Raw genomic sequence first — 27,322 nt, forward strand, 5'->3', positions numbered from 1 at the left:
GAATAATCAATGATGCAGAAACAACTCCCCTTGTTCAGGCAGATCTCATGTTCCGATTCATAGCATCTAAAGAAGCGTACAGTGTAGCTGTACGCTTGTGGCTTCATGGTGGTTATCGCTTCAGCGTGTGGAATAGACACACGCATGCAAAAGCACGCACAGACGCACACACATATGACAATACATAGAAACACAAACATGTATGAACTCCAAACCATCCATTTTTTCTTCTCAGCTGTGTTAGTGGATTGTTTTGGTGCAGTGCTCACGTTAACACCTGTGACCCAGATTTGGGGGTTATATCTTCCACCATCCTGAACTGTTTCTTTGAATCAGTTTGTAATGGCATTGGAGTAAATGATCACGTTGCCTAACAAGCATCTGATATTCGTCGATGACAACAATCGTTCAGACAACCTCCCTTCGTGTTAATCCCACAAGAAGTGATAAGGTTGACGCAAAATTGGATGATTGATCACTTCTGCCTGTCGACAGCCGAGGTCAGCTGTCAGGTTATGACACACACACACACACACAGTCAGACGTCACAGGCATTATTGTGTAAGGGTACTGACGCACAGGGGGAGGGGGTAAAGTCCAGTCTAGTGCTGTGGGACGTTCTAGACTGGTCCCTGTCTGCTGGCCGGGTGTGCGTCTCCGTGACAACTCTTTAACCTCCTTCCATTCTCTCACGTCTCGTCTTTCGCTCGGACACTTTCACGTGGTCAAGAGCAGTTGTTTAAACCCAGAAGAGGACAAGCCTGACGAGTTACTGGGGAGGGAACACTGACTAACTGGTTCTTAAGATCATAGTATTGAGTCTCACTACAATTTGGAATCAGCCTGGGATTGAAGCCGGAATGTACTACTGTGAATTGAAAATATGAATGGACAGTTGGGTTGTGCTTTCACATCAATTTCAAAACCATTCTTGAAACTGTACTTGAGTCTCTGTGATTTTTATCGTTCCTTGATAGACTGTGCTCTAAGATCAAGAACAACGGCTCATGCGCATGCCATCACTAACATCTTTAGATGTTTTTTTGATAATAAAGGACAAAGCAAAATTCCACACTGGGTTAAAATAACATTAAACTTTGTTTTTATTGCAAACCAAACATGGTCACGTAAATCTGATTTTACAATTTACAGTACATTTAACATGAATAGTTACATATATATATATATATATTTAAACATCTCTTTAGTCTTGTATTCCGTATACATTAAAACTAGTACAGACTCCAAATATACAAATAAACTTAAATAGCGTTAATCTGCATTTACACAGCAATATTAAAATGGAATGTTCCGTTCAGACATGGCGAAATGTCCCAGATGCGGGGCATGATGTCATTGAGAGGAGACAGGAAGATGTGAGGGGGACTCGGTTGGCACCAGGAAATTGGGACAGTTTTTGATACATATTTGTTCTGCCCTGTCTCTTCTTTCAGTCAGGGTGTATCCACAAACCATTAGCAGCAGTGCTTCCTACAGCGTTTCCAGAATCTCTCCCAATGCAAACAAATGAAACTAGATTTCGTGTTCAGCACAGTGTGTCCCATACGTGGTCACATAGACAGACTCAGGGCTACTAAAACCATCAATCTGTGGTCGAGTGAACCGTGATTTTTTTGCGCAACTACATGATGTTGCGGTCATACACAAACGTCAGTCGTGGACAGTAAAATGAAGGCACCTTTTCAGCATTAACCCCCCCCCCCCCCTCCCTCCACCCCCTCCACTCCCCACCTGCCCCGTAACATTCAGCTTGACAATGTCTCCGCCCCTTTACAAAACAAAAAGGACAGAAACGAGTGATAAGAAACCGACACCCAATGAACCGTCAACTGGTTAGCTGCACCACCAAGCTCTCTTCACGCGTAAACGGGTCCCTTCACCAGAACCCAGGGAGGGGGATGAGGAGACGTGTGCAACGATGAAGGTGGAAGACCTCCCCGGAGCAGGGGAGGCAGGGCGAGGGGGAAGGAGGGAGGGCGGGGTGCCCTGGAGCAGTCGGGTCCTTGAGGTGTGTGGGTCTCTTCAGCTGCCTGAGCCATGTGCAAACAACGCCCTTGTCTGGAACCTGGAAAGAGGGACGGGTGTGTGTGTGTGTGGGGGGGGGGGGGGGTCAATGGAGGAAGGTTTGAGGACCTTGTGCGTTGTCAAATCAGTTGGTGTCATCGAAAGAAGGGAGACTGGGAGGGTTCACCTCACATCTAATCCCACAAATCCTGCCCCTTGGATCATGTGACATACGGGCCCAGTAGCATGTAGCCTGTCCTCTTCCAGCTGGGAGGATCGCATCTCTGATGGGGTATCTACAGCCACGAGATCCTAGCAGACACCGGTGGGTTGGGGGGGGGGGGGGAGGATGCAGGGTTCACATGTGTCCGTCATCGCGGCCGGTCGAGGTGGTGGAGGGGGGTGTTGATGCAGGTCCATGCTCATCTCACCCCCTGCAGAAGTGCTGCCACGGGGGGCTACTGGTCAGGCTCTGCCTGGGCGTGTGTCGGAGCTCCTATAGGTAGGAATCCATCGAGGGGGCGTAGGAGAAGCCCAGGAAGGCCTCGGCGGCCTCCTTGATGCTGGCCGTGATGAGGGTGCTGTCGGGGGAACAGCCGATGGAGCTGGGCACCGGCTCGTCCGTGAACTCGGGGTCAAAGTGCCGAAGATCGTTAGGACCCGTCTAGAAGCAGAGAACGATAGGTCAGGTTAGGGAGTTGCACACGTCAACGCGCGTCGGTCGAATGACGAACGGTCGGACAAGAATTTGTACCGTGACTGACTGGTGTGTGAGAGTGGTTAGGAAGTGGAACGTACCACGTTGGGGTTGAAAGGAGGGGTGAGCTTCTTGGCGGTGAGGTCGTCCCAGTTGATGGGGGAGAAGAACATGTGGACCTTGATCTCAGCCTGAACGCAAGGAATAAGAAAAAGGTCGGATGAGTATACACACGCGAGGCGATCGAAACCCTGCTCCGGACCGACGTAAACACACACGCACACACTTACAAAGTCGTCGGAGCAGCCCAGCCTCTTGGTGCGATCCTTCTGGAGCAGGCCCTCCAGGAGGTGTCTCGCAGCGTTGGAGATGTTGGGCTTGAGCTGCAGGGGCTTGTTCAGGATGTTGTCGTACATCTCCGCCGTGTTACGACTGTAGAACGGAGGCTGCGGGCCGGGGGAAGGGGAGAGGGGAGAGGGAGGGCAAACAAAAAACGGGTTAATGAACAACTCCCGAACGTCTGGGAAATGAAACATTATCCAACCTACGTCAAACACGTTTAACCTGTGCCCCGTCAACAAGACTCGGTGACTGTCCCGTGTTACTTGGACGAACAGAGGGTGTGAGAGAGGGGGGGGGGGGGGTCCTCACCAGGCCGTAGAGCATCTCGTAGAGCACGGCTCCTAAACACCACCAGTCCACGGTGCGATCGTACGGCTCCTTGTGGAGCACCTCTGGAGCCAGGTACTGGAGACGGAGAGAGATAGATAGAGAAGGAGAGAAAGAAGGAGAGAGAGATGGAGAGATTGAGAGAGAGAAGAAAAAAAAGTTAGAAAAGCTCACCGGTTTCATTTATCCGTATCTTCTCGAAAATCTCGGAAGGGAGAGTGTTGTTGATTTGACCCTGATCCCTTACCTCTGGCGTGCCGCAGAACGTGGACGTGGTACCGTTGGGTTCTATGTTCTCCTTGCACAGGCCGAAGTCGGTGAGGATGATGTGTCCCTGGGAGTCCAGCAGGATGTTCTCGGGCTTCAGGTCGCGGTACACGATGTTGAGGGAGTGGAGGTAGCCCAGCGCGCTGGCGATCTCCGCAGCGTAGAACCGGGCACGGGGTTCCAGGAAGCAGCGTTCTCTCTGCAGGTGGTAGAACAACTGGAGGAGAAATGGAGAGAAGGAGAGGGGGGGGAGGAAGAGAGAGGTTCATTAGGATGTGAAGATCACTGTGAAACGTTTCGAAACGAATCGACGAGAAAGAAAGAAAGAAAGAAAGAAAGAGAGACGTGAGTAGGACGAATAAAGACCAAAGAGAGAGAGCTGTAGACAGAACAGAGACAAAGATGTCAAAGGTCAGGGAGCAAATCCAAAAGGAAGAGTAGAGAGAGAAAGAGATTAGGCCGAGGAAACAGGAGCCGTTTCCTGACCAGCACCATATTCTATGAGCCCTGTCTTTACTCGTCCAACAATCACAGGATATACGGTCAATTATACACACACACACTGTCTATATAATACTGCTAATTCTGGACCCTCTCTCCCTCTCTTTCTCCACCCAATGATTTCCTGAGAGGTGTTTCCTTCTAAAGACAGAATCAAGGAGGGACGCCTTTTATTCTGCTGCTCTCGCATGACAGGATATCCCTTCCCTCTCTCCCTCTCTTTCTTACAACCTCCTTTTCCAGCTTTCCCCTCGTCCCTTTCTCTCTCATCCTGGCGCCGGCTGTCTCTCCTCTCTCTGTCGGTCCTCGTTAACTGCAGGTGTCTACCCCCTTGTTCTGCTTTCTCTCTCCCTCCCTCCCTCTTTTCCTGCCGGTTACGCTTTCTTCTGCTCAGCCCTTTCTTCTCCATTTGGCCCCAGAACTTTCTCTCTTCCGGGATCTATCTATCTATCTCTTTCTCTCTCCTTCTCCGTTGCATTAATCCCTCCCCTTATCTGACTCCACCCACCCACCCAGAAGTTTCCGTAAGATCCTCACCTCTCCTCCGTTGATGTAGTCCAGTACGAAGTAGAGTTTATCCGCCGTCTGGAAGGAATAGTGCAGGCCCACCAGGAACGGGTGTTTCACATTCTTCAGCAGGACATTCCTCTCTGACATAATGTGTTTCTCCTGGGGGTCAAAGAGGAAAGGCTACAGGGTTAGGGCTATGGGTCACTGAGGGTTAGGTCAATACGCAAGGGAGAAAACGTGTGGCTTCGACTTGTGGAGGAGCAGAGTTGTGTGTGTGTGTGTGTGTGTGTGTGTGTGTGTGTGTGTGTGTGTGCCTAAGCTCTCACACACACCTCTTTCTTCTTGAGGATGGCTTTCTTCTGTAGAACCTTCACGGCGAAGAACTGGTCGTCGGTGCGGTGGCGTGCCAGCAGCACCTTGCCGAAGCTGCCCTTGCCCAGAACCTTCAGGAAGTGGAAGTCGCTGGGCTTGGCGGTGGGGTTGGAGGATGGACCCAGGTTGATCTGCTGGGATGGGCTGGGCTGGAGCAGAGAGAGAGGGGGGGGGACAGTCACTCTCTGAACCACACAGACAGACATCCTACAGTCTGAGGACATGAGGCACGTAGTCTAAACACATGCGCACGCCATAGCCTATACAAAACAGACGGCGCTAACTGTCAACGGTACACAGAGGAGATGGAAAACAATAACGTTCTCTTTTCCCCCCGTGAAACACATGAGAACGTTTAGCCGGGCGACATCATGCTGCTACAACAATACACGGCCGCGCGCACATGTAAACAGAGTGGTGTAAATGATCCGGAGTATAAACACACAGCATGGGACCGTGGAGCCGGCACTCCAACACACAGGCAGACAACACACACTTACAGGAGGAGAGGGGTTTGCATTCATCAACTCGGCATCCTGAGGGGGGGTCAAGTTCAGGATGGACTGGACCTCAGGGCTGGGGGGGGGGGGGGGGGGGAGAAGAGGAACACATAAATATCATATTCTGAAGTAAATACCATACAAGTACATCATGGCAATACAATGCTGACTCGCTTAGACACTACAACCCATGTGATTGTTTAGCATTTGAGTTTCACCGTAGTTAACTAGTTTGACAAAACAATTGTCTTTGCCTACTCCTACAGGCAAAATCAACAGCGGTTGTGGTGTGGTTTCCCAGAAAAGGGGGATTAAAGAACATATGTTTTGACTCACTGCTTGCAGGCGTAAGAGTTTGAGGCAAGCCGCTGGATGAAGTCGTTCAGGCCCATTCTTCTTTGTTTCATAAACGCTGAAAAAGACAAGAAAATAAGAAAAAAATTGGTCAAATGGTGGACAATGTACAAAATACATGACCTTTCTGACCACCTCTGATGGGTAGTTGATGATGGTATTTGACGTACCAGTGAGATTTGCCACTAGCCCTCTTGTTTTAGAGTAAGTGAGAACAGGAGCCTCAGTTTCCGTTTTGATAGTCATAGTTAAAGTTGAATATTCCGTGTGTTACAAGTCCTAATACCACCCCCGGTGGCTCTTCGAAGTTAAACTAAACCTGCTTCTTTTTTGTCTGCTTTTATATGCGGCCAGGAGGGAGGGTGAGAGGGAGGAGACCAGCTGTGCTCGCTATCCTCCGGGGCGTGTCGTGGGAGAGGGGGGGGGGGGTTGAACTCCACCGCGGGGGCGTGTTCGAAAGCAAACAGACACTCTGCGCTGTACTGACAAGCCTGCTTCTCAGCCAATCAGGAGCTGTTGCGCTCCACTGCCGCACCCCGAGGTCAGCATCATGCGTCAGACCACAGCGCGCAAAGAGGAGGAAAAAAATGAGGAAACAGTCCTGCGTACTGTCTGTGCTCTTGCAGACAGTCCTGCGTACTGTCTGTGTTCTTGCATAAAGTTTGTGCAACTTTACAAACAGCATTGCATACCATGTCTCGTACCGCACACTTGGTTGTTCAAAAGGTCTAAAGTCAAGAAATCAATCAATGACATAACGTCTCTAGATCAACGAAACCAACACACATTATTGCCATCTTCAATGTTATCCAGACGTGACATAACAGAATGGACAGTCTTAATGCACGACTATTTTAATACACATGAACGATACTGCGAAAAGTAAGCAGTATGAATTCCCTAGACAGGTACATGGGATAGTCCGACCAGCAAGACACAAGCACTATAGTCTATACGTTTCAGAGATAACTTTTTAATCGCCAAGTAGGCCAATATGTCAACTTCATTGTCTGGCTTATTCAAAAATCGGCTGATTGTCAATTAAAACGGCTTCGAGTGACGCATGTTCCCAGATACACAAAAGACAAGGGGGCGCTTGCGCATGGAGTGGGGTGAGGGGGTAAGATGCCAAGAATCCACTGGAAGTGGAAAAGTACAGGCTTGAGCTCTACTACGGGTTTTCAGCTCACGGAGGACCGTTAGACTTTATATGGGCCTTTCTGTTCACATGCACAATTAAGCATTTGAAAACAAACTGATTTGATGATATCTTGGTTAAATGAGCAAATATGTGAAATCCAGTTGAGCATGCACCCACGATTGTGTGTGTACATTTACATAACGAAATTTCATACACCGACCGACTCAAAATTGTCACAGTTATGTAACAACACACCTGGTTCGTTTTATACGGAATAATTCACATTCCCCTTAATACAAGTCGTCTGGGCAAGGTGGAATAATGTAGGCGAGATCGAATATAAATTGAATTCATTCGAGAATACGCAATAAAAGGAAGAATAAGAAACTAAGAAAAAGCTGTTCACGCACCACTGAGAGCATCTATTGGAAAACAATATTCTTCACGTTTCATTTCAGATGGCCTATTACATAACTATAATATTAATGGTAGCATTTACAGTCACATTTTGTAACACAAAAGCCCCCATATGCTAACACTTTTACCCTACAATACTGCACGCCAAGCATACACATCCCTGACCATCGGGAAACTGATCATATTACTTGATTTGAACACAAACCTTTAAGGTCTTCGGTGGTCCTCATACTATCTGGTATTTCCAACTTCCCTTAATGTGCGAATCCTAACAGGTTGGACAAGTAATTTGACTGAGCAAAGAGTCATATATACTCGCACAAAAACCCTTATCAGCTAACACTGGCATATCCTAGATAACGAACTGTGTCATAACCAGGTCACCGGTTGTCAGGATAAACCCGGGCAACATTGACCGCAATGACTGGAGAAAGTCCATATCCCTAACAGGCAAAGTTTTCAAGTCTTGGTGTCAACTATAGAATTCCTGACAAGTAGAAAAGGAATGTTGTTTATCAACTATGTTACGTTGACTCAAAGAATATTAGACCTACTTACCAGTCAATGCTGCCGTTTTGTCTTTCATATGGACAATATCTGTAGCTAAAACAGATGAAAGGACTTCGGTGTTTCTAGGCTCACAGCAAGAAGGGATTAAACTGCAAGACTCTGCATTCAAGTTCTTACGATGGTCACACACCGGATATCTTTAGGGCGGAGACTTCCCGCCCCTCTTTTTCTTCTTTAAGAAGCTCTATGAGGAAAGGGTGCCAGACTCACAGGCAAAACGTGAATGAAAGTCCTGGACTGATTTGAGGTATTAATTAATTTCCCCCTCGCACGAATAGGCCCTCCGCCACATCCGCCCGACTGTTCATACACTGGCACTACGGGCCCTGAATTAAAAAGTGACTATTATTAGAAACGTCAAACATGCCACAAATAACATTGTGGTGCAGGTGTGTGTGCGTTTCTCACGCTTTTTCTCAGTTTCTCCCTATCGCACGAAAACAGAAGTGTGCAGTAGCCGTTGCCTTGCACCAATTCGTCTCATGCACTTCGGTACTTGGCTAACTTAATGGAAAATTCGTCAGCGGCAGTCCAAAAGGGCACTTCACCGTGAGAACATGGAGGAAAGAAAGGATGAGAGGGAGAGGAATAGGGGGAGAAGGTGTATGTGAGTGACAGGGGCACTGAGTGAGTGATGGAAAGAGAAAGAAAGCTGGAAAGAGAGACCACTACACAGGAGAGTCTGGCCTCTCTCCTTCCTTTGGAAGTCAGCCCAGATCACCCAGACAATTAAAAATACAAATCTAAAATGGCAGCTTACCTTTCTAGCCTATTACCCAACCAACAGGAAATACATCAGTCTGACTTGTGATCATGTTTAGAGGTAAATGCACCAGCTGATAAATGGAAGGAATTATCATATTGCAATGTTCCTCTGCTTTGAGGGTGGCAATAATAGCGGGTCATTATGACTCAGCTATAATGGTGTGAGCATGTTTGCGTGTATTGTCATGAAAAGGGGGAGAAAACCAGCTTTGCGTATGCTCCTAAAAAGCATTTGTGTCACTCTGTGGTTTATACAGCCTCGTCTTGAACTTTTTCACACAGTCTCTCTCTGCTTCTCCCTTCGCTGAGGTCAGCTCTATTATTAATGCACAAAGCCACCTGATCACACAGTTTGAGACGCCTGAGGACACACACACACACTTTCTCTCTCGCCCTCTCTCCGTTTGCCCCCTTTCTTTCTCATTTGTTTTCTCTATCTATCTCTCTGTCTGGCAAAGAGCTTCAGGACACACACACACACACACACACACACACACACACTCACACACAGAGATAAAGTGCACAGCAGCAAGTTATGTGCCACTTCTTTAATTACCTCAAGGTGCCCTAAAAAGCAAGCAAACTTTCCTTGAACTACTACAGCAACTAAGCGTAAACTCCTTAACTACATGTTGGATTTAACATGAGCACATTCTCCAGAACATCTGAAGTAGACTAAACACAGATTAACATAGAATGAACATTAACCTGTGAGATATTTTAAGGAGCATATTATAGGTACAGTCTATCTCAATAAGCACCAACGCTGCATTTTACTGTTAGACCAATGAATCATAAAGGCCAAGCTCCTCTTTGTACTGTGATAAAGTAGCAATCCAATTGCCCATTTGATCATCTAGGTGAAACAGTGTTGCGATTGTCATTGAGAAGTTGCATTGTCTACTTGTACATAACAACTAGTAAACCATGAGTATTGAAATATTAGGGTTGAGTGTATCCGTCTATCTACCTGGAAGGTCCGTCTGAAATGGTGTTTACCTGAGAGTGAGGTGGGCATTGCTGGATCCCTTTCCATAGCCATGCTTGAGACTCCGTGTGATGGTGTGAAGGAGAGGATAGAGAGGGCAATGGAGGGAGAGAGCGAATAGAGCGATAGAGAGGAGAGAGAGATGGGTATATGGTGTGTTCTCTTCAAGTCAAGCCTTCAGTCCACAGTGCTCCCCATCTCAATGGCAGGAAGCCTCATAAGAGTGTGTGTGTGTGTGTGTCAGATGTGGGTGTTACGTAATCGTAAAGTGGCGTGGATGCCAGGGCTCTTTACAAACACACACTTGGGTGCCTCCTTTTGTAAAGCAGAGAGGAAGGAGGTCTACTCCATTCTCAATGGGGAACTGAGAGTGGGGGCCAACACACTGGTGATGAGGAGTAAAATAATCCCTCCCTGTACTGCCCCTTGACACACACACACACACACACACCATCATCATCATCCAGTATGAATGGCAGAGAGCCTCAGCCCCATTTGTTTGCAACAATGTTCAGCCGTCACATGCCAGGTCCAGGCTTGTGTTTGTATTGTGTGTGTGTGTGTGTGTGTGCCTTAGTATTGTCTGTATGTGTATCTGTATCTTCATTTTTTCGATGGCCTGCCATGAGCAGGGTGTGTGTGGTTTGTGGTAGAGGGGGGGCGACTGGGTGCCAGAGACAGTATGTGAGTGACAGACACACTAAGGGAACTGGTAATGCATTTTTGGTGTGTTTGTCATTGAGTACAGAGAGAAGAGGTTAGAAGAAACACACACATAGACACACACAGCCTTTCTCAGTAAACACAGGCTATGCAAAGGTGTTTGGAAGGAGAGAGCAGCAAGACTTTGTCGACCAGCTACAAAAGACGGGACTTGTTGAATATGCCTACTGCTTTTGGCTTCGATAAAGACGTAGTACTCAGGGGATGCAATTTATTACGCAACAGCACTCTACTCTCTTAAAATGGAGGCGCTTGAGAAACAGGAACACACATCCAGTTTGGTGTTTTCATCTCTAATAGGTATAATGAGGAAATTAGGAAGAGGGTCACAAAACTGTTATTACTAAATGTCATGTACACAGCCGAGCGTATATTTACTAAGATGTTATTTTTAGTTTAGGTGATGATTCACACCTGAATACTTTAAAATCTGTTAAAGCCTGTAATTGCTAACCACGGGTGGGAACATAATGGCCCATGTATGAGAAATGAAATGAACAGCTACATTGAGCAGCCACTTACGGTAATTGCATGGACTTCTCTTCAGCCATGGTTGCTACACTTTTAATGTTGGAGTGGCTACTAACAAGCTAAATGTGTGCAACATGTATGCCGTGAATGTAGTCTGTTGTGTTAGTATACAGCAAGTCTTATGAAGAACCATCTTGCACACACACACACACACACACACAAACACACACACTCTTTCTCTCACACACACAGTGGAAGTGGAAACAGTGGGGACAGTGGAAAGAGATAAAACATAACATGCCATTATTAAACGCACGCACACACAAAGCCAGATGTCCTTTGGTTAGGGCAATGAGGTGTACTTCCTGGCTATATGAAAGGTGTGATAGAAATGTATTTTAGAACATAGATCATCATAGATCCACCCGAAACCAACCAATCATAATTTATTTCAATAACACGGACCCTGATGTAAATACACATGCAGTGCATGCATGCAAATCCAAAGTACCACTCTGAAGCTGACCAACTCAGTTGTTTTCCCAAGGCCTATAAGCCTACACAATAATAGGTTTGTCAGACTCTTGTGTCGACAGAGTAGCCTTTACGTTCATAACCACTGTTTTGGTGTGTGGTTGGAGCTCTACAGCAAAACAGTACCTAAAGTATCTGAAACATTTGTTATTGTGCTTGGGGAGTTGGTGGGGGAGGGAGGGACGGGGGGGTGCACTCAGCATGTATGAGTCAATGCAGCTCTGAGAGAGGGATGAAGAGAGATTGCGAAGGAGATGTAGATGGATAGAACGGTCAGACAATGCTTGATGGAGGGGGGGGGGATGGCTGGAAAAAGAGATTGCTTGAGAAGGAGGGAAGAGGGTGTATGCACTAGCATGGTGGAAATCTAGAAGGATTGGAGAAAAAAAGTGAGCAAAGCATATTGGTACACTTACTGGTGTCGCTAGGGCAACAGTAGCTGTCTGGATCTGGTTCAGTATGATAGTACAGGTCCATTGCCTAGGAAACAAGAGAAATATGATATAATTACCATTGACCAATCAAGGATGGATTCTAACTAACATTTAGTATAAACACAGTATTTTACATGGAATAATCTTTCACTGAGTGACAAATGTAACCTGTGCCTAAAGGAAGAAGCTACAATCTGTCTGTACTGGTGCTGAAAGTGTGACAGTCAGAGTAGTCCAATTTAGTAGTCCAACAATATTCTCATCTCTCGAGAATTTCTTTGGATCCAGCTCAATGGTAATTCAAAAGGATCCAGACAATATGAGGTCACCAAGAAGTTGTGTGTGTGTGTGTGCGTGTGCGTGTGTGACCAAAGCTCAAAGATGAATGTGGGGAATATAAATTGTGTGACTTTTTTATGACACAGTGACTTGTGTGTAGCTGGACACACACACTCAGACACACAGTGTGACACACACAGTCAGTATTCAGGACCTTAAGCCCGTATACAGATCAATTTAGCTCTTGCTCAGCTCCAATATAAAGCACTCTTCAATACATTGATGCACTGAAGTGGTTGGTCTACCAGAGATCTGGGACAAGCTGATTGGTTCAGGGGCTCTATAATGGGGCTGTCAGTCCAACTCTGCAGTCTAATCAGACTGGCGGAGGTTTTGAGTGGCAAGATTTAGGATTGTCTCCTTCCAAATCAAAACACTGTGTCACGTCAAGGGCAGGAGGATGGCGAGGGATCGTTGGAGGGACAGGTTAGGGAGTGAAGGGCATCCAAACAGCCTCTTTTGAGGCTTCATTCGTATGAAGCCTATCTCATGGACATCTTAGTAAGTGCTATAATGATGCCAATTACTACTAGATACAAGGAGGAGTAGAATCGTATGGAAGGGTGCGTGTGTTTGTGTGTGATCATATTCTAGCACCAAATAGAATTTTCGGAATTTTGGCTCAGGCATGACAGGGTTAAAGGGTTTATTGGAATTTGACTTTTGACCTGAAACATTTTGTCCCCCTAGTTAACACATTCCAACAACTACCCACTGCAGGTAATGGCTCATCCACATGGAAACATACCTTCGCGAAGAACTTAATCTACTAATGTAACGCAACGACTTTGCAATCAATAGAGCACAAGAAAGCACCAGTTTAAATACAATTCGGAATTTACTACTGAATCTTTCAGTAGGTGCTGTTGTAATCAATAAATCCCTTATTATTATTTGAGTAATGTCAATACTCTTCAGAAGTTCCTTCAATGTATGTTTGTGTCATCCAAAAGTTCATTATAGCTGTAAATTGTTCCCTCTCACTCTCTCTCTCTCTCTCTCTCTCTCTCTCTCTCTGTCTCTCTCTCTCTCATCCTCCCTCTCTCTTCCTACAACCCCTTTCTGTTTTTCCGTTTTCTGCAGTGCCCACCAGGGCTGTCCGATCCCAACCTATCTTCCTTCTGCTCCTTCCTTCCTCTCTTATTCTCTGACCCACAACAATCTTTCTCTATATTCCTTCTGCAGTCTTTACTGCCTGAGCTAAAGGACCAAACATCTCTGTAGCGTTAGCATTTCTGCACTAATGGCAAAGTAGGACTCGGGTTCATAAATAATTCATGATACATTTTTCTAAAAGTAGAAGATATTGAGTTTGGGGAGCTTGTATTAGCAGCAAGCCAGCCTGTGGAATTATTTGCACAATACACATAAGATAATCTACATTAAAACTCCTCAAGCTTCCGTCAGCAAGACTAGGTAGGTCTTGCTCTAGAGTCTAGCCTCTGTATGCTTATACATTGGGTTAGTGGTGAGCTGCTAGCCCACCTGTGTGCTCCTCTGTAGTTTTAGTAGCTGTTAGCTGCTAGCCCACCTGTGTGCTCCTCTGTATTGTTAGTAGCTGTTAACTGCTATCCCACCTGTGTACTCCTCTGCAGTGTTAGTAGCTGTTAACTGCTATCCCACCTGTGTGCTTCTACAGTGTGTACTGTATTGTTAGTAGCTTTTAGCTGCTAGCCCACCTGTGTGCTTCTACAGTGTGTACTGTATTGTTAGTAGCTTTTAGCTGCTAGCCCACCTGTGTGCTTCTACAGTGTGTACTGTATTGTTAGTAGCTTTTAGCTGCTAGCCCACCTGTGTGCTTCTACAGTGTGTACTGTATTGTTAGTAGCTTTTAGCTGCTAGCCCACCTGTGTGCGCTGGCGGGGTTGCCAGGCCTCCTCCATGGTGTAGCTAATGTAGGGTCCGCTGCACACGCAGCACTCCAGCATAACTGGGCTAGCCAGGAGCGGTGCAGCCCGGATCCCCCAGGACTGACAGCCCTCGATGTGGCCTTCTGACTCCACCCCTTTCTGCTTACCGGTGTCGCCATGGTGACGATTGAGCATCTTCCACTTCCTGACCTGTAGGTGAGAGAAATCAAATGAAACTGTATTAACTTCAAACGTAAAATAATGAGTCATTCAAAAGTCATAGGTCATCGCTGCCCCATTACACAACACCAGGTACCTAGATATCCAAATGAGGTATGACAAACGCACATAAACAGCGCTTTATGGCTAGACAAGATATTTTAATTGGAGTAGAATGTACACATTTCCTTGCAGTCAGTCAGCCAGTCTCAGGCACGGAGTTAAGTAAGAGGTAAGTCTCAGGTGAGTATGTTCCAGGCCCAGTCTTAGCTGTAATCTCCTCCCTGTGTATACAGCTGTATGGGGATAACATGCCCTCCTTGTGGGGCTTTACACCCCTCTATGGAATACTGCCCAGAGTGACTCAGCAACCGACCTGTGGTCACACACCATCACACACCCCTATAGGTTGGCTACGATAGCTCAAAATGGCAGTCACTACTCAGGTTGGATGGATGTATTAGCGAGCCAAAATGTCTGTTATGTAACAGTGTCCTTGGCACACACTCCATTGAGGATTACAGAGGGGAGCCATCGAAAAATGAATTTATCAAGGCCTCCATCTGCAACCGCTACCCCTCCTGCCTTCTGAAACGACGGTGTGTGTGTGTCATAATTGGAATTGGACAACTAGCAGCTCTGCTGGATTTATTTGAAAGATTGAATCCAGCTCTCACTTGCCACTAATTGTTGTGGATCAGCAGGAATACTGAAAATGCCAACCACAACACATCAACCATATCACCTGAAACCTCTGAGCTGGTTTTGACTTCATAGTTCTACCTCCATCTGACTCTGACCTACACTGAACTCAACCCAGCCAACCCCTTCCAACACGCACACACACACACACACACACACACACACACACACACACACGAACACACGCACACACACACTTCAATGTGATTTATCACCATTGTGTTCACTCCTGACCTTGTTCCCAGGAAGGTGGCACACATTCCACAGAAGGGCAGGAAGTTGTCCATTCAGGAACTACCTCTCGAAATCCTCGCCCCGACCCGCCTCCACTGTCTCCAGGCCCCCGGACACACAAGCCCACGCCCACGAGACCACATGACCCATGTCTGAGCATGTCAACATCAGAGACATGGTTTGGTATTAGAGTTACATAAAGAGATGCTCTCTGCCCCTCCTGTCACCTCTACATGTATATTCCCTGGCCCTCACACTCTCACACACATGCACACACACACACATATATACATACACACGCAGGCACACACACTACACACCAGACTCGGCTCCAGGACAAATTAAATGGGGGGGGGGGCATTTTTTTTCACAAGGTGGGCACGCATTTACAAAGCATGTATGCGAGTCAAAATAAGAGCAGACCTGAATATTCTGCAGGAAAATGTAGCCATCTTGATATTTCATTTATAGCCAATGCCAGTATTTCTTATTTATACCTAAACAAAATTATTTTTTGAAGGGACACAGCATTCCATTTGGGGGGGCATTGCCCCCCAATGCCCCCCCCTTGGAGCCGACCCCGCTACATACACACGCAGGAGGCAAAACGTTATGTAAGGTGTCTATGAAGGAAGCAGCATCTTCCCACTAGTCCTCTCCCCTGCCCTGGTCTTCCTGCTCTGCCTCCTCCCCCCTCCTGGTCCGGCCTCGTTAATATAGCCTGGATAGAGATGTCTCACAGACATCGAAAGAAAGAAAGAAGCAATTAAGGGAAGAATCGGAAAGGGTGAAAACCTTTCACAAACACTTAATTAAAGCAGGACGTGAGAGGCAAAAAGTGAGACGGTGGAGGGTGGGTTCGGTTGAGTAAACGGAGGGAAAGGGAGGCGTTACGTAAGCTCTTCAGTTCCATTCTGAGATCAAGCTTGCTCATTAACACCGGGGGTTGTTACTCTTGTGAAGGTGTGTATGTGGAGGAGAGGGGGGTGGTGCGAGACAAGGCTAGGGCCAGGGAAGGAGAAAGAATGGACTTCATAGCCTGACTCTGTCCCATGAGACGATTACTCTTCTGAGCTCTGGAGCCAGAAGAGCGCGAGAAAGCGAGTAAGAGGGGGGGGGGGATGAAGAGGGCTCAGAGGTGAGCTCTTGGGTTGCATGATGGGATTTTGCTCTGAGCTCATTTCGTGTTTGTTGTCATTTGGAGTTACCCTCTATAATGCATTCACTCTCTTTCATCTGGGAAACCAATGGGAGCATGGGGATGGTTCTCGGAACTCCGATTCTCAGACAAATCATGAATATTCCTGAGCTGCTCGCCATCCCCCAGTTGTACGGAGTTTTTCTCAGAAACGTATTTTCTTTTTCCATTGGGTTCTTGAGTATGCCTTCTCAACCTTGTTTCTTGATCTTCATTTGAACTGTTTACATACAGCTCAAAATGCCGACAGAGATTCCTCATGCACACATTGGACACATACTCACCACGCACGCACACACACGCACACTTTTGGACCTCTGGCGCTAATTTCAGAAAAGGTCAGAGTCAAGGTCAGAGTCACGTGTCAGTTTGACACACACACCATATTTACCAACGGCTCGTCAGTGTGGATTGTGGGATTATGGATGCTCTGAGCCTCATTCCCTGTCTCCGTCAGATAGGAGTAATCACCCTGGCGTTCTCTTTGAAGGAGCTGCAGCACTGCCCTCTGGGCCTCCGCTGGATGGAGATCAACCTGCCAGGTCACTGAATCTCGAAAAAGTTGTTTGAGAGAGAGTTGTTTCCGACTTACGTAACGTAACAGGGTTTTGTGTTTTTCCCCATCAGTGATGTCATGCTCTCCTGTTGTCAGGGGCCTAAAACTCCTAAAAGCCTCTGAATCATGCATGAACCTGCACCAAAATGACGTGGGTGGTGCTTTCGCTGCGTTTCAATTCCATTTTCGGTGTGTGTGTTTTAAAAGTCACACACACCAGTCCTCTGTGCTGGTAGAGGTCGATGAGGAATTAACGCGAAGATCAACACGTTCCTTTGTCGGTACAAAGGTTGGAGCGCCTTCCAGGACGTTTGTGTTGTGTCATCGCTGCTTCGTTTATGGTAGTGCCTTGCTTTAGTATACTGGAACAGGTCAACTCCCAGGTCAACAACAGAATGTTGTTGTAGAACACGGGATTAGTCCGTTTGTGGATCAGTGTGGATTAGACTGCTAGTAATTCTTAAAGTCCCTAACGATGAACTCCAGGGTGGAGCTCTGCTCCCTCCGTTCCATTGGGCCAAAGTCAGGGAGGAAGCGGGAATAGAAGAGAGAAAATATGTTAAGAGAGAAGGAGAAAGACATACAGAGGGTTAAATAGGGAGGAGGTGCAAAGGGATTAAGAGGATGGAGAGATGTTGGGAGGTGGAGGAAAAGAAAAAGAAGGGAGAGGACAAACTCAGGAAACAGAGAGAAATTGAGAGACCGAGAAAGATTCCTGGACGTGAGGAGGATCCTTCAAACATGCCTGTTTGAAGGATCCTCTGTCGGGCCTCTACTCATGGTTGCTTCTACTGCAGGTGTGGAAAATGCTCCAGAATCTGTATCAAGACATTCTTGGTCTGTACATCAGACATCCACCGCAACAGGCATTGCTCTCTGTGTTTATGGTCTGTCTCCTCTACCTTGCTGGTTGTTTCGAGTAGTGTGAGGAGGTGATTTTCATATGTCTTTGGAAACATGACAGCTCTAAACCTCGGAAGTGAGGGTGAAAGAGACTTACCACGTTTTGGATCTTAGTTTTGGATCCTAAACTGAAACGTAGCTTGCAAGTTGCTAGCAGAGATAACAGATTGGGTCCGCTTGTTTGAGGGCTTGAAGTTTATGGGATTGGAAGCCACAGAGGAAGATCTGAGAAGAGTGGGATCGAGCGTATGACTGTAACTACATTCTAGGTTGCCAGAGCTGTTGGGTTTACAACAAGGAGAAGATTAGCATTGTATTATTCGCTAAATGTGTGCTAAACCAAATTAGCTACGCTTTTCAGCTCTCTGGAGATGACCCCGTTTCATTGTACCCATCTTGATTGGGGCGAGGGAACATCTTTGAGAAGACAGGCTAGGAATATTATAGCTGATCTCTACCATGTCCTGAATTCAGAGGAAGAACCTCTCCAATTAAATACAGGAAAAGATACATGAATGGGTATAAAAATGATGTAATCCCTTTATCAGTGAATCTTCTCAACTCAGAACATAAGGAGGGTGCAAAATGGTGGGCTGTGTTGCATGTACTTGAATGTACTTTACTGTACTGGTACTGCACTATAGCAGCCTTCACATCCAATACAGATTTCCCTAGGAACAAATAAAGGAATCTTGAATCTTGATCTTGAAAACATTTAGGACAAGAAAAGTACATCTCTTGATTAGGAAGAAAGACGTCTGGATGATAAGATGAATCACACTGTAGGGTACTAAAACACAGAGTTGCAGCTATTTATTTATGGAGGTAATAACAAAGCCATAAAGGGCACGCTGAAGTAGGCTTCTCAGGTCACAAAGCACCACAAATATGAGGTGGATGAAAGTCACAGATTTACCCGACCATCTGATTCAGACACTGCCAAGACTGGAAATAGGATCTGGTTTTAGACCCTCTATGAATTATTGGATGTTCACCAGCTCATGGCTGTTAGCTGGAATTGTACCAGTTCATTACCAAGCACAGAGCCTCATGGGACACTTCTGTGTTTGATTTCAATTACGAGGTGCAGTTCTCAAACCAGTCAGTGAAGGCTTTCAGATCAAAACGCTGACAGTTTAAAGAGGAGGCTGATCCTGTTGTCTTGTCTTTAAAGCTAACAAAGCTTTAGCCAAACCTCTTCTTACAAGCATCCAGTAACACTTCTAATCCCTTTCTAAAAACTGTCAGATTGAGTCAGCAATAGGTTGATAATATGTCCTAATGTGGGAATATGAACAGCGAATCATATTTTGCAGTTCAGTGCACAGCCCAGCCCGTTGGCACCATTAAACAGCTATTAAGTTGATGGCCCAAGTCCCAAGTCCTTTACCCGCAGTACAGTTGGGGTGGCACAGCAGTAAAAGGTGATGTATAATACGGTGAACACATCTACTGATGTCCCAGAGGTCAGTAACCATTACCTGAACTAGCCTCAATGAGCTTTCCTGAAAGTAAGATGACTTAAGAGATAAGACGATACCAAGAACAGCAGAGTCCATAGGGCAAGACAAACACACAAACAAACACGCAGACACACAGTAACACACACACACAAACAAACAGTAACACCCACACCCACAGTAGCACACCCATATAAACACCCACACGCGCACACGATAACACACACAAACAGTTCACGCGTCGGAAGAAAAGCAAACAGATACCGTATCACACGAAAATCTACCAGCGCTCAAACACACACGAGGCCATTCAAATGAGGGACGTGGCCCCTTGACCGCTCTGGAGAGACACATCATCAGGCCCTCTGCTCAGCCTGCAGCTCACTCAGGACAGACCCAGAGCAGGTTCCATCAACATAGATCAGCCTGACACCAGAGGGCATGGTCACTGGAGACCACCGAAGCCCCTCTGTCAAGCCTTTCAGCCTGCCTGTCTCCACCCTGAGGCGCCTGGTGGCAAGTGAGACTAACCTCCCTGGTAGAGGGGGCGTTCCCCGGTGTTGGTTTTACGGTAGGATTCCTAAAAAGGTTTGTGTTGTCTGAAATGGAGAATGAACGAGGTCATTGTAAAAAGGTGAAAGTACTTTCGTGTACTGACGTGGGTGTGGATTGATGGAGGTGATTGATGGTGCAGGGTCTGTGGCGAATAGTTTGGCTGAGGGGGGTTCTTACAATCGTCCGTTTTCAATTCCTGTTTGTTTCTTTAAATAACCCATGAGCTCATGATAACGAGCGGTTGAAAACCTCACCTTGATGGCATCATAGGTTAGGGACCACACACGTGACGGCAGACGTAACTGCCCTATTTTTAGATTCGACTGTCTCAGGGCCATGGATCTGGAAACCCCGTCCTCGCATCGGCCAGGCGTCCAGACAGACTTCCTAACTAACAGAGCACGACTTCAACACGAAACCAGTTTTACAGTGAGGGGAAGGGGGGAACGAGTTGGCCTCTGGTCACGCTCGGTAGCCGTCTTCCTCCCTTCTCCCCCCTCTCTTCATCCCTTCTTTCTCCCTCTCCTCTTCCCCCCCGTCCCCCCCCCCCCGTCCCCCCATTCTCCATCTCCTGCTTCAGTAAGTTCTGGACAGGCGGCATGGATCACATCAGAGAAGCCCATGTACCCTGGCTCTCCGGGTAGCATCGAACCCCTTTCTCCATCCATGCGGGTCAGTGACTCCAGAGGACAGAGTTGGGCCACACCTCGGCGTCTGACTTCGACTCGGTTGCGTCACGAGAGCTTGCGTCCCGCGTTTAGGCCGACCTGCGGGAAACGCTTCGTTGCGACGAAGACGCGGCACTGGATTCCTCTCCGGATGCTCAACCCGGGGTCTTTGAAGATAGGAGCGAGCGGAGATGAGAGCTGGGGTCGAGGGGATGTCAGCGGACGCTCAACCCTCGAGTTTTCATCCCGGCCCTCGCCTCGGTGGTCGGAGGCGAGGGCCGCGCACCGGTGGAGCGTTCTGTGTCGGCGTGTGGGAGCGCGGGGTGGCGGGGCGTGTGTGTGTGTGGGGGGTGGGGGGTGGGGGTGAGGTTGGGGACGGTACAGTACAGGACGTCCTTATCAGGGGGGATTTATGTGCTTTTGAATTCTGGTCATGCTCTGGCAGGGAGGCCAAGCTGGCAGCCTGGCAGAGCATGACCTCATCCTGTCTTTATGGAAAACTGTTGTCTCAGCTGTTGTTTCAGCACACACACACACACGCATACACATCCACACTCCCTCTCTCCGCTTCTTCCATCTGTGTAGCCCTCTTCTTAGCTCTCCCTCCCTTTCTCTTGTCCTTCTCGGCTGTTTCAATCGCCGGCACCATCATCCAGTCTTCCCGTCATAAAGTCATAAAGCTCGTTTTAACAATGCCAGTCGATAACTACCATAAACTGCTGTGTCTATGTCTAGCAAGGAGGCTGACCAGCCCTAAGAGGGGTGCAGAAGGCCACCCACGCCCGGGGTCAGGGTGATTCTTACAGCCTCTGGACAGAATGCTGATGATGCGTTACGTAACAGGAGAGATGTCAGGCAGCTGTAAAACATGCCGGCGTCGAGTTTTGAGAAGGCTGAATGTGCTTTTTTCAAATGATGATTTTGTGTGTGTGTGTGTGTCTCATCCCATTGGCTTGTTGGTCAGTCCTTTGTAACATTGCTGGCTCAATGTAAAATTCTAACGGAACATGGATACAATGTTGAGAGCTTAGTACTAAGGAGTAGATACGTGGAAAAGTGATATCTTGGTTAAGTGTTCATTTGTGTTTTTTGGGGCAGTTTATGCATCCTAGAATGCAAACGAACGCTTGCTTTACTGCACTACAATGCTGCTTAATTCCTATTGGTGTAACAGAATGATAGATTGTTTAACTTGCTTTGATTGAGCTCTTATCAGTCGACAAACACACTCAGCTAATACCTGAACAGTTCCTCACAGTAATTGTTTCAGATTGTTTTATCAGCAGTATTAAATAATAACTGCACTGAATTATGGTCCAACACAATCAACTGCAATTATACTCAACCATGGTCAACCATACAAAACTGCAGTCAACCACATGTAGTATCTGTGTAGTGGCAGATACAGACTGTCTAAATTAAGGAGGTTGTACTATACTAACATGGTCAAATGACAGCCCACACACACACACACACACACACACACTCTCACACACACACACACACACACACACACACACACACACACACACAGCCATGTTAGACTGGCATCTGTGATGACTCACCACACTCTCTCCCCTTTAACCCCCACCTCTTTGTAGCCCTCTCCCACCTTGCAGCATCCGCCAGTAATCCCTTAAACACACGCGCGCACACGCACACACAACTGAGGAATTGAACACATGGCAAATCTATCTGTGGCAGGGGCAAGAGGTGGAATTGATAGAGAGGGGGGGGGGGAGGGAGGGAGGGAGGGAGGGAGGGAGGGAGGGAGGGAGGGAGGGAGGGAGGGAGGGAGGGAGAGAGAGAGAGAGAGAGAGAGAGAGAGAGAGAGAGAGAGAGAGAAAGAAAGAGAGAAAGAGAGAAAGAGAGAAGGGTGGGGTGGGGTGGGGTGGAGTGGGGTGGGGGTATATGGAGGAAATGGGAATGAGAATCGAACAGAAAAGGCAAAAAACAAGATAGAGAAATTAGGTAATAAGCAACTAAAGGTCTCCCCCTCTCTCTCTTATTCACACATGGACACACACATCCACACACACATCCACACACAAACACACACACACACACACACACAGTGGTCCTTTACCGGGGCACTGATGACTCATTCTCTCCACCTACTGCAGAGCCTGGTTTCACTCAACACACACACACTCAACACACACTTAACACACACTCAACATGCACACACACACAGCATTGATAGGTGTGATGATTGATTAGAGGGGTCATTGCTGCTATGATTGCTGTTGCATAACCAAGGACGCTCCGGACACCTGCAACATTATTACTGAGAAAGAATGATGCCGTCAGTGTGTCTGCGTGTGTGTGTGAGGATGTGTGTGTCCGTGTGTGTGTGAGGATGTGTGTGTCCATGTGTGTTGCCGTGTGTGTGTGTGTGCGTTTCTGTGTGTTGTTCCGTTTCCTCAGCTGACAGCTTAGTTGTGTGCGAGCAATCATGTGAAGGACCAGAGGGGCCGGGCAGCGGAAGGCAAGAGTCTGGATGAAGTCACCGTGTTGTACAGGGAAACACACATCAGCCTGGCTCAAATGACCGTCACGGAATGACCAACTCGTCGCTTGCTCCGGTCCACCCTCTGGTGGGTTTGTTTGTGAGGAACAAAGACAAAACGGATGTGGCGGAGATCCACTCGGAGACAAAGCCGCGGCTCGACCACAGTCACCTCACGGCCGCCTCCTCTCACCTTGCAGGGCTTGCTCTTCTCGTGCCCATGGTCGTGTCCGCCGAGCGCGTCGGCGTGCCGGCAGGGGGAGGGCAGGTCCTGGCGGGGGGGGGAGGAGCCCCCCTGCAGGCCGGCGTAGTGGCAGCAGCCGCCGTACGGCGAGGGGAAGTGCGTGTGCCACGTGTTGTCGTGGGCCAGCGGGCACCGGGCGCAGGGGCAGTGGAGGCCCTTCCCCTGGCCGCCCCCCTTCTCCACGCTCACCTTGGGGTTACGCATCCACCTCCGCACCTGGTGGGGGGGTCACATGCAGAGATTGTCCTTCCTGTTTTTTTTTTTGTGTCATTGCCTATATCTGCCCCCTCTCCTGGGAGATGCACACACACTCACACACACACTCACACACACACACACACAGATGCAAGCCCTGTGTGGAGGTGAATCTTCAAAGACCCAGGTTATTAGGCTGTCCTGCTTTGGGATTTCAAACATGCTGTCACCAACAGAACACAGATGAAAGCCTTACCCCGGCCCAAACACTTCCACTGGTGACACGCACGACCGGTTCTCTGCTTAGTGGTCGATCCTGGTTCAATCTTCGCTATCTAAACCCTCCGAACCAAAAACCCTCCAAAAAGTCATCACGTTGCTTTGTTGTCACTCTTCACATGGCTGTCTGCTGGATGCTAACAACCAAATATTTAGAGGTTGTGGTTGAAAGCTTTGAGTGAAACCCAACAAACTAAGACTCTAAGATCATTTCCTGAAATAAACACCCAAGCACACACACACGTCGACAAACACACATCCACACATCCACACACACACGTCCACACACACACGTCCACACACACACACACGTCCACACAGTGTACCCTTCAATAGTGACTTATAGTGGCCAGGAAATGTTTACAATCATGAAGGGTAAAACCTGCAGTGTGTTTGTGTGTGGGGCGAGGTGGGGGGGGAGGGGGGGGCATTGCAGAAATAAACAAAAAAGGGTCGAGAGAGGAGAAAAAAGAGGAGAAGGAGGAGAAAGAGGCAGATCGGAAAGACAGAATCAGAGAAAGGGGACAGTAGTGCAACCTTCTGAAGACAAGTCACCCTGTGACTCCGAGCCTGTTTTTGCAAACACACGCCACACGACCAGATTCTCTGTGACCACACACCACATGAGGCCGACATCTGTGGCACACACACACACACACAATCACACACAGAGCCAGTTAGGGTGGGAGAACCAGACAGCAACCAGAAGGCCTGCAGAGGCAGAGCGAAACATCCATGGAAAATCACCCTCAGCAGGTCATCTCTGAACACCCCAGACACACCACACAGACCTGAACACATCGTCTGACTAAACACACTGCACCATGTATTACAGAGCTGTATTCGTGCCTGTGACTTAGGACTGTACTTTGAATCATTTTTACGTGAAACATACAATTGAATATTTGAGCAACTTTTCTGTCAGGATCAGGAGGTGTCACTAAACATCACTTCACATTGTGTCCTGTCAGCATTCTAATTTTAAAAAACAGCCGTCGTTTTTTTTTCTCCCTCAGGCATCTCTCTTTCAGTGTGTGACATCATCTAAAATTGATGTGGAGCACACGCACAAACACACACACACACTTTCATCTCTTATTCTGTCTCATCTATTCATTCCCTCCAACTCTGCCTACAGAATGTGTCCAAACTTTTGACTGGTACTGTATGTCTGCTGCTTCCATTTCCTTCCTCTGTTCATTTCTCCTCTCATTCCCTCGGAGGGTTCAAATGGTGCTCTGACCAGGGCGTGGTCGCTTAACACCGAAACTGGCAATGAAGCCCACAGTGATGTGCAAATTGGCTAATGGTAGACATCTCTGTCTATATCTTTTTTCCCTCTCTGTCTTTCTTTCTCTCTCTCTCCCTCTGTCTCTCTCTCAATCTCGCTTTCTCTATCTCTCACTCTCAATCTATCTCTCTCTCTCTCTCTGTCAATCTCGCTTTCTCTATCTCTCACTCTCAATCTATCTTTCTCTCTCTCTCTCTCTCTCTCTCTCTCTCTCTCTCTCTCTCCCTCTCTCTCCCTCTCTCTCTCTCCCTCTCTCTCTCTCTCTCTCTCTCTCTCTCTCTCTTCTGCTCCTCTGCCCAGGATCCCCTTTGATCAGTGATGAAATGATCATTACATTTTGTTTTGGAATCCCCTGAGGGATTGTGGGTTTCTGTGTGTGTAGATAGAGAGCGAAAGAGTGAGTGTGAATGTGTCCGAGCGAGTGAAAGAGAGAATGTCAGAGAGAGAGAGAGAGAGAGAGAGAGAGAGAGAGAGAGAGAGAGGAAGAAAAAAGCTGGAAGTGTATTACTCAGTAATCCTCACACAACAACATGCTCACATATGAGTCAGCCAAACCCTCTATAATCCTCACCTCTGTCGCACGTCTGAGACCTGATCGCGCGCACGCACGCGCACGCACATCCAACCACAAACACACATGCACACTTCCACGTCGTCATGCCGACCAATCAACACCAATCAAAAATAACGAGACTCGAATGCAACCGAAGCAACAGCCAGTCAAGCGGGACGACCCAGTGAGATCTCCAACCAGACTATCAACACACCTCCTCATTTACTGCCAGCAAAACAAACCCCTCCAACCACCACACATAGACCTCCTCACCAGATGCTTATCGTCGTTGTTACGTAACGTGCCGATATAGACTTTGGTAATGATGTCACCCACACAGAACACACTCACAACTCGATGTTTTGATGGTGGTAAACAGTAGCTTTCCAAAGCAGGGAAATACTGCAATCGACCACTGTGAAATTTCTGCCACAATGACATCATCTCTGTCGAGCACCGACACACACACCCACACCCACACACACATAAGCAAACATGCACACATGCAGACTAATCAAACAAAGAGGTTGCCCCCCCCCCCCCCCCCCCCCCCCCCCCGAATCAATGCTTTCTGCCCACCCTGACGGAGCCGAACTGCGTGTGTTTATGTGTATGTGTGTGTGTGGGTGTGGGTGGGTGTGTGTGTGGGTGGGGTGTGTGGGTGGGTGTGTTTGTTTGGTTAGCACATGTGCGGATCGTCGGGGCTCTCACCTTTCTCTTGACAAACTGGAAGGCGGAACACTTCTTGAAAGAAAAGGCGTTCTTCTCTCCCCTTTCTCCTCCTCCTCCTCCTCCGCCTCCCCCTCCTCCTCCCCCGTTCACCAGCTTCATGGCCAGGACTGGCACCCCGCTAGCCTCGGTCGAGCCCAGCTTGCCGGACAGCCTGGGGAGCAAGGCGAAGACACGAACGGGAGTCAGAGACAGCGAGAAAGTGGAGTCGAAGAGAGGAGAGTAGCAAGACGAGGGAGAGATGGAAGGAGGAGCTGATCTGGGAGCGTGTGTGTTTTTGTGTGTGTGTGTGTGGGGGGGGGGGAGCAGAGAGAGAGAGAGAGAGAGAGAGAGAGAGAGAGAGAGAGAGAGAGAGAGAGAGAGAGAGAGAGAGAGAGAGAGAGAGAGAGAATGTGGCACAGTGATGGAGGTACAGAGGAAATGAAAAAAGGGAGAGTTGAGATGACAAGAACAAGAGGGGGGAGACAGAGTTGGAGAGGGGGAGAGAGGGAGTGGAGGACAGTAAGACAGAGGACAGAGACTCTGGAGAGACCAAGAGAAAAAGAGAGAGAGAGACAGGGATAAAGAGAGAAGACAGAGATACAGTAAGACAGAGAGAGAAACAGAGAGAGAGATAAAAAGACAGAGAGAGAGAGACAGGGAGCGAAAGAGAGAAAGGGTGGCACTGTATATCAGTGAGAAGTCTTGATCTGAGGCAGTGCATCTGTTAGGAAATGTAGGAGCAATGTGTGTGTGTGTGTGTCCTGCTGAATACCGGCCACGGTGGATATTAATAAGGTATGAGGGGCTGCAGCAAGCAGATATATATCTAGGTATGTGTGTGTGTCTGTGTGTGTGTGTGTGCAGCCTTACTTGCACTTGCTTTGCTGGTTGTTTTCACAGGTCCCTGTCACAAAACAG

The 27,322-nt window shown here is 47.8% G+C and overlaps 1 protein-coding gene across 5 annotated transcripts; it reads right to left on the reverse strand.

Moving 5' to 3' along the window:
• Positions 1–1,079: 1,079 nt before the first annotated feature.
• On the reverse strand, positions 1,080–27,322 carry sgk1 (serum/glucocorticoid regulated kinase 1). Of its 5 annotated transcripts, XM_067241264.1 has the most exons (14): positions 27,275–27,322; positions 26,405–26,576; positions 23,325–23,591; positions 14,125–14,337; positions 11,921–11,984; positions 5,878–5,953; positions 5,542–5,617; positions 5,002–5,190; positions 4,697–4,828; positions 3,639–3,875; positions 3,374–3,469; positions 3,013–3,168; positions 2,824–2,913; positions 1,080–2,689 (listed from the first exon to the last, which is right to left on the reverse strand). In XM_067241264.1, exons 2-14 carry the CDS (start codon positions 26,522–26,524, stop codon positions 2,522–2,524), a joined length of 1,884 nt encoding a protein of 627 aa, XP_067097365.1. In that variant the 5' UTR covers positions 26,525–26,576; positions 27,275–27,322; the 3' UTR covers positions 1,080–2,521. The 5 variants fall into 5 exon arrangements, with proteins under 5 accessions (XP_067097365.1, XP_067097370.1, XP_067097367.1 ...); XM_067241269.1 differs by lacking the exons at positions 11,921–11,984; positions 14,125–14,337; positions 23,325–23,591; positions 26,405–26,576; positions 27,275–27,322 and adding exons at positions 7,659–7,721; positions 8,012–8,063; XM_067241266.1 differs by lacking the exons at positions 11,921–11,984; positions 14,125–14,337; positions 23,325–23,591; positions 26,405–26,576; positions 27,275–27,322 and adding an exon at positions 8,012–8,110.

The sequence above is a fragment of the Osmerus mordax genome, chromosome 8 (genome assembly GCF_038355195.1).
Source record: "Osmerus mordax isolate fOsmMor3 chromosome 8, fOsmMor3.pri, whole genome shotgun sequence".
Lineage (NCBI taxonomy): Eukaryota > Metazoa > Chordata > Actinopteri > Osmeriformes > Osmeridae > Osmerus > Osmerus mordax.

What these genes read in the sequence shown, in the direction of transcription:
- sgk1 (XM_067241264.1), bottom strand. Translation starts at nt 26,524, where the DNA reads ATGAAGCTGGTGAACGGGGGAGGAGGAGGGGGAGGCGGAGGAGGAGGA. An exon ending in TCCAGTTTGTCAAGAGAAAG is followed by an intron (nt 23,592 to 26,404) that starts GTGAGAGCCCCG and finishes CCCCCCCACCAG; the next exon opens with GTGCGGAGGTGGATGCGTAA. An exon ending in CTCCTTTCAACCCCAACGTG is followed by an intron (nt 2,690 to 2,823) that starts GTACGTTCCACT and finishes CTCTGCTTCTAG; the next exon opens with ACGGGTCCTAACGATCTTCG.